The sequence below is a fragment of the Solanum pennellii genome, chromosome 8, assembly GCF_001406875.1.
Source record: "Solanum pennellii chromosome 8, SPENNV200".
NCBI lineage: Eukaryota > Viridiplantae > Streptophyta > Magnoliopsida > Solanales > Solanaceae > Solanum > Solanum pennellii.
Window position 1 is genome coordinate 65,777,849 of NC_028644.1, and position 7,194 is coordinate 65,785,042.

Genomic DNA, 7,194 nt, shown 5'->3' on the forward strand with positions numbered 1-7,194 from the left:
GGGGGGGAAACTTGTGCTGGTGTCACCAATGCAACGTAATAAGGTACTCAATGAAATATAATTTTCGTCATTTTTGAAATGCCTAGGTCTTTCTTAGAAATTGTTTTTGTTATTATTTTAATTGAATAATGAATAATTCACTAATACGAACAACGATTAATGATTGTTTACCTATTAAAAACAATCAGTTGATATAGTGCACGTAGTAAACGGGTTATTGTTAAATTTTTTTTAATATTGAATTTTAAAATAAAAAATTTTTGAACAGAAAACACTAACAAAAATCAGAATTAGTCGACTATAGGTGTGGGAACACTAACAAACTAATTCCCTAGTCAACTTCTTTCAAATTTATCTATACTATAAATGTATCGTATTATCCCACGTATATATAAATAAATCGCGATTCAGATCCAATATCCAATATTACAAAGAGAGTCTAATACTCTAATATAATGACGTTATATTGCTAAAATGCCTTACAAAGTAATTAAAAATATCGAACATTGTGATTATTGTTGTTCGTGCTTAATTTAGATTGTAGTAGGAATAGACCAAGGACAAGAAGAAAATTCAAACACGGGTTTTAAAAGATTAATTCAATATTGCACTATCAACTACTTTTTGTTTGTGTAGGAAGTTTGGCAGGGTTCCTCTTCTCACCGGCCTCTTGTATAATATTCGGTGTACGAAATCGCAGATTATTAATTCAGATTAAATGTTATAGTCATAGTTTATTTTAATTGCAATTCACAACAAACATTTCTTTTTTTGTCATTTGATTCAGTATATAATTAGCCATTTATACATTTCGGTATAAAATGTGTTTACATAAAGCGAGAGAAAAATATATATACAAATACAAATACATACATTTTCATCATATACACTTATAACTATACAAATATACAAATCTTATTATATAAATTACAATGTATAAATAAATATATACAAAACTGAACAATTTGTATAACATTGGATGTTTGTAGCGACTTATACAGATTAAAAGCTCCATAACGAACATAAAATTTGCCATGAAGAGCAATTATACAAACTATAGCTATAAAACACAAACATGATTTTTATGCTGTTATATGTGAAATTTATTCGATAATTTTTCCATTTTAATTTATTTATCTAATTTCAATTTGATATTGAATTTCAAAAAGTTTGAATCTTAAAAATATGTATACTAATATATTAAAATGTGATTTACTCTAGTAATCTTAAACTTATTAGGTGAAAAATAAAATAAAAATTTATTTGAAAAAATACATTTCTTAAAACTAGCTAATTTAAAGAAAAATATGACCGACAAATTTGAAACGAAAGAAGTAGGTTGAAAAAATGACGTTTTAGTGATGATGTCATCATATATAACGTCAGTTGTGACAATATATAAAAATTAAAATCAACTAAAGATATTTTATAATGCAATGTTACAAATTGTCCATAAAATTATCACTTTTTTGGGTGCTTTTGGTGAAAGTCAAACTAATATAAATCAATAATTATCAATTGTGGAATGCATAAGTTTTCTTCTTAGTTGTCATATACTCATTTCGGCTTATAATTTTCGTCTTTTGCGTTGATTTTTGGACGTTAGAAATAAAATTTTAGTATATTTAATTTTATATTAGTTGTTAATATTATTAAAAAGATTGATTGATTTTTAAAGTAAGAGAAATCAATTACGTTAAAAAGAATGATAAATTAATAACATACACTTTTTATTTGTAAGTTTTTTTAAAATATGTGAAAGAGAAATGTGACAACTAATGCAGATGAATGATTTGTTTTTATAAGAAACTTTTAGAGGGCAAAGTCAAAATTATCTTTCTAGTACCAAATTTTAAGAATCGTGCTATATTTGAGTTCTAAAAATCTAAAAATATTTTTGACATATAGTGTAATATGATATTATTCATTTTAGGCGAATTCAGAATGATTTTTCTTAGATGCATTCACACACATAAGTAGCTACCTTCCTTTCTTTTCCATTTCAATGTAGACTTCACACCCTACGTGATATTTACCAATTTGATGTTACACCTTTGTCTTGCATATAAAACTCTCAATATAATATTAAACGTTTTTCCCTTTTTCTTTTAATAATATTATCGTAATGTCTTAAATAAATATTGTTTTATTGTATAATGAACAAAATCTCAGTCGAATGAAAAAACAAACACTCCCACCCACCCCACCCACCCCACCCCGCACACACCTCTTAAGAAACAAATTTTTTAGTTAGAATTTGTTACATCAAACTTGTCTACTGTAATTTATATTCCTTATTAACATTTAAAAGATAGCATTTTGAAAATTTCTTTTAAAGTTTAATCAAATTAAAACTAATACAAATGAAATTCATTTATATTTTTTCTAAGTAGTCAGTATTCAATTGACATTGAATATTACTTTCTTTAGTTGACATTGTAGAAAAACATGTAGAATTTTCATGTCAGGACTTAGAGAAATCAAGGATTGTATTAATAATTAATGTATTGGTTGTATTGATCTATTGATATGTTGATCAATATTGGTAGTATTGATATGTTAATCAATATTAATAGTATTGATATGTTGATCAATATTTGTAGTATTGATATGTTGATCAATATTTGTTATATTGATATGTTGATCAATATTTGTTGTATTGATATGTTGATCAATAATGATAAATTGATAAATCATAATGTTAATAACATACTCCTTATATTAAATATACTTAGAGTGCTACTACAGTACCTATTACTACTATAATAATAATAATGCAATTATAAATAATCTAATCCTAATTGTACTATAATCCTAATTGTACTATAATCCTAATCATATAAATAATTCTAGACGAAATATAATCATAATTAACATTGGTAGTCTAATCCTAGTGCCACTCTATTTCTTCAACAGTGTTGTAACTCGTCAGTCAGTTTCGTTGGACCTCTTTCTTCGACATGTTCCAATCCTCAGCTTCCTTCTTCATCGACACTTGCTGTAGACAAGTCAGTCAACTGCCTTAGACCTGTTCCTTTTCCAATCGTCAATTTCCTTCTTCTTCAACAGACATAACATTTAACTATACTCAAAACATACACAAAAAAATCACATTAAATTTTCAATAGAAAATTTTATACGGGTAGATGGTCTCCTAGTTTTTTCAATTATGTTTGGCTCCAATAAATGGGATGCATAGTGTACAAACTAATGGTCCACTATTTTAGATGAATTTGACTACACCGTCAACGTAAATAATTTTTATATTATTATATCATTTTAATCTTTATCTTATTGTTGATAGGAGATGAAAAATATAATTAAAATATACAAAAAAAAAAAGTTAATCCGAACTACTATCATAAAAAATGAATATTTTTCTTGTGACATGATAGTATAGAAATTTCTTTCCACAATAATTCGACGTGTATATAGTCAATAGCCACCTTATGAAAGGGAGCTTACGTGGTAGGTGAACTTAAATAAACAATGTATTAAATTTGATCATCATTGGATACAGTATTAAATAACTAAAAATAATATATCTTAAAGCAATTTATATTATATTATTAGAAATTTCGTCAAATTAAACCACTAAATGAAATGGACTTTTTGTGTTAAGTGCGTAGTCCATTTTTTTGTCCTGCGTGTTCATTTGATAAAGTAGTATTAATATATACTAAGCAAGTTCAGAAATTAATTTTGAAATGAACAAATTATGATTTATTTTTACTTTAATATAATATTGCCATCAAATATTAAATACGAAATTAAAAATATAAAAGTGTGACTTTCATTTTGGTAAGAGAAATAAATAAATAATTTGGATTTTTTTTTCAATCTTCTTAGTAGCTAAGTAAGTAAAAGTCTTTAATTAGAATTTAGAGAAAAAAATAAACTTATAAAATAAGAAAAGTGAAACGTTTAAAATAATTTAAATTTCTAGAATGTGACACATGTTAGCCATGACTTCACCAAATGTTAGTGGTTTGGACTAAGGTGTACCAATAAAATTAACTAAAGATATTTTTATAACGGAACACTTAAAAATATAATTTTGAAATTGTGAAACACCAATACAAAAATATAGAAGGTCGAAAAAGGCAAGTAATAGAGAAGAAAGAGGTGAGCGAGACATAAGAAATATATTCATTAAATGTATTTAAAGATAAATACAATTTATTTAATTAAAAATGATTCGAACTAAATATGTAAATTGCACTTATTAAAATTATTATTGCATTAAATAAATAATACCTATATATATATATATATACATATACACGCAGGTTAGGACGGCGGATTGAATGGGTTGAATTAAATTTGTGCGGGTTAAAATGAGTCAAGATAATAAACGGGTTAAAAGTCAATCCAAGCCAAATTTATTTTGATCAAAATGAGTTGGGTCAAAATGAATTAGATAACGAGTTCATAACTCAATCAGTCCAATTTTTATCAAGTTGTAAAACTTTATTTGCGATTTTATAAGTTTTAAATACCTAATAAAAAATTTTCTTTGTTATAACTATATTAACATATAAAATAAGATAAAATTTTTTAAAAAATATATTGACACGATTTCTCAAGAATCAAATTGGGTCACATATCAATTCAATTTTTAATCAGTTTGCATGAGTTGAGTTAAAGATGGGTTGAACTAACAAATGTGTGGGTCAATAATCAATCTTTAGGGCATGTTTGGATTGACTTTAGGGTTTATGCTTATAAGCCAAGAGTCATAAGTTAGGATTTATAACTCATGACTTTGACTTATTTTGTTGTTTGGCTTTAAAATAAGTATCTTTAAATACTTTTTAACTTTATTCAAACACTTCAAAACTATTTAAAAACTATTTTAGCTTAAAAATACCTAAAATAAATCAATTCAAACGGGCACTAAACCTAAATGAATTGTGCCAGATTGAACGAATTAAATGTGATTTTGTCACTCCCAGCCCAAGCCCAGGCCCAGGTCCAAACTCAAATTTGTATTTGTTAACTAGTTTCATCAAACAAATTAGTAGCATTTCCTCGTGAAGTTTAATAGCATATATAATGGACACTATTTATACACTATTTTAATCTTTTAATATTCGTACTTGAGTTTTATTTGATTTACTGTGCATGACATTAATGATGATTATTATGAATATCCTAATATTTTTTCTTATACATATGATATTTACCAAATATAGAAATTATATTTATATGTTATAACTATAGTTTGTATAATTGCACTTTATAGTAAACATTATGTTTGTTGTGACTATTTCGCTTTACATATATACAAAAGAAGTCACTGTATAATACATTTCAATATACATATGCAGAAAAATCAATTGTATAATTTGTGTTTTATAAAACGAGAAAAAGACAAAAGAAAACTGGGTAGAGAAGATCATATTTGCATAATCATAAGTGCATAAAGACGAAAAAATATGCATTTGTACTACTATATACAATTTTTTCTCGCTTTATCCAAACACAAATGCGATGTATATATTTGTAATCTGGGAAAGGGGAGAGTAAGAAAAAAATATACGTATATATATAATTTTCTCTCGCTTTATACGAAAACATTTTATTTTGTATAAGATCATAATCATGATTATGTTTTTTGGAACTATACTGATCATCTCAATTTCTGAATTTCAATATTTTATTTAATTTAAATTGGAAAAAATTCCAGATATTGGTCAATTTTAGATATTTAATACTTTGAGAATAATCTTACATCCTGACAAGAAAAATAAGAAATTTGATTTACGTGAAATAAACAATTGAATTTTTTTTTCCAAAATTACCAATGAGGACCTCAATAAGTATAACTCCATACGGTAAATATAAGGGCAAAATAGTCCTATAATTCCTTAATATAAAACCAAAATTTTATGTCTAATAAGCCTTTTACCCAATCGAAGACAAATTCTGTACAACATTTCAGCAGCAAAAGAGAGCAATTGAACCCACGCGCCGCCGCAGTTAACCGTTACGATAACTCTCCCTCGGTTGCTCCACCAGCTCTATGAATGAGAGAGTAAAGGTGAAGTCTTTGAATGCCTAAATTGTTCATCAATGGCTGCGTCGTCGCCTGCCCTAAGTAACCACAGCGCCGATAACGCTCCGTCACCGGCACCTGCCCCCGCCGTTCCCACCGCAACCGCTGCTGCTGCTTTTTCCAGCCTTCCGACGACAAACGCATCAAAAAATCTCCGAGGTCTTAATAAACCCAAGTGCATAAAGTGCGGCAATGTTGCTCGCTCAAGGTGATGTCTTTGTTCTTTGTCGTTTCTGTATAGCTTTTTTTTTCCTTCAGTTTATTCCATTGGAATTGTGCTTAAGAAACCCTATTTCCCAGTTTATTCCCTTCATAAGTGTATGTCCATGATTATTGCACATATCCTGTATGGATGAACTCAGAGATTTAAGTGTTCCCTTGAATTATGTGTTGTATTAATGTTAGTGTAGCCAGATACCTAATGATAGTTGAAAAATCTGTTTGATAGAGAGGACTAGTTTCATAAGTCAAATGAACTTGAGGTTTTGAAAGTTGAACAAATTGTATGGGGAGTACTATTTTAAGTGGAATGCAGTCAAACAGTTCAGAATTTTTCAAAATGGAAAGAATATAATTTAGATTATAAGCAAATGCAGTCTCCATGTATAGTAGACAGATTAACAACAAATGCAGTTTGTTAAGAGCCAGGGAATCATTTGGTCATTCCTTCTCGATGTGATTACTGCTTTCAGATTTCATGTTTTAACCACTGGATTTTGTCTAGAAGAAGGCTTAAATTGAGTGGCTTTCAGTATTTGGTTTAATTGCAGCTTGTCAGTCTCTCAAGAGAAAGGAAGAATCTTTGTACACGATTGAAGAAACAATGAATTTGGTATGCATCACTGTAGAGATAAAATGAATTATTCGTAGGCTCTTGTTTGTGGCAGAGTGCTGGCCAGTCAAGAATGCCACGTTCAGAAGATGAAGGTAGCGGAGATCAGGATATTCAAATAAATGTGTGTGGGAGAGATATGATTGTGAATGAAGCTATATGGGACAAGGTGGGAGTGTAGCGGACAAGATGAGGGAAGTAAGGGTAAGATGGTTCGTACATGTGAACAGAAGGTGCCAGTGAGAAGGTGTGAGACGTTTACTATAGCAGGAGTCAAGAGTGGCAGTAGAAGTAAACCGAAGAA

At 28.2% G+C, this 7,194-nt stretch overlaps 1 protein-coding gene across 1 annotated transcript in view; it reads left to right on the plus strand.

The window, feature by feature from the left end:
- Positions 1-5,903: 5,903 nt before the first annotated feature.
- LOC107026617 overlaps positions 5,904-7,194 on the plus strand; it is a 9,102-nt gene continuing 7,811 nt past the window's right edge. Inside the window, exon 1 of the mRNA XM_015227657.2 lies at positions 5,904-6,266. Within this exon, the coding sequence (XP_015083143.1) occupies positions 6,076-6,266 (191 nt within the window). The 5' untranslated portion in view covers positions 5,904-6,075. The remainder of the gene's footprint in view (positions 6,267-7,194) is intronic.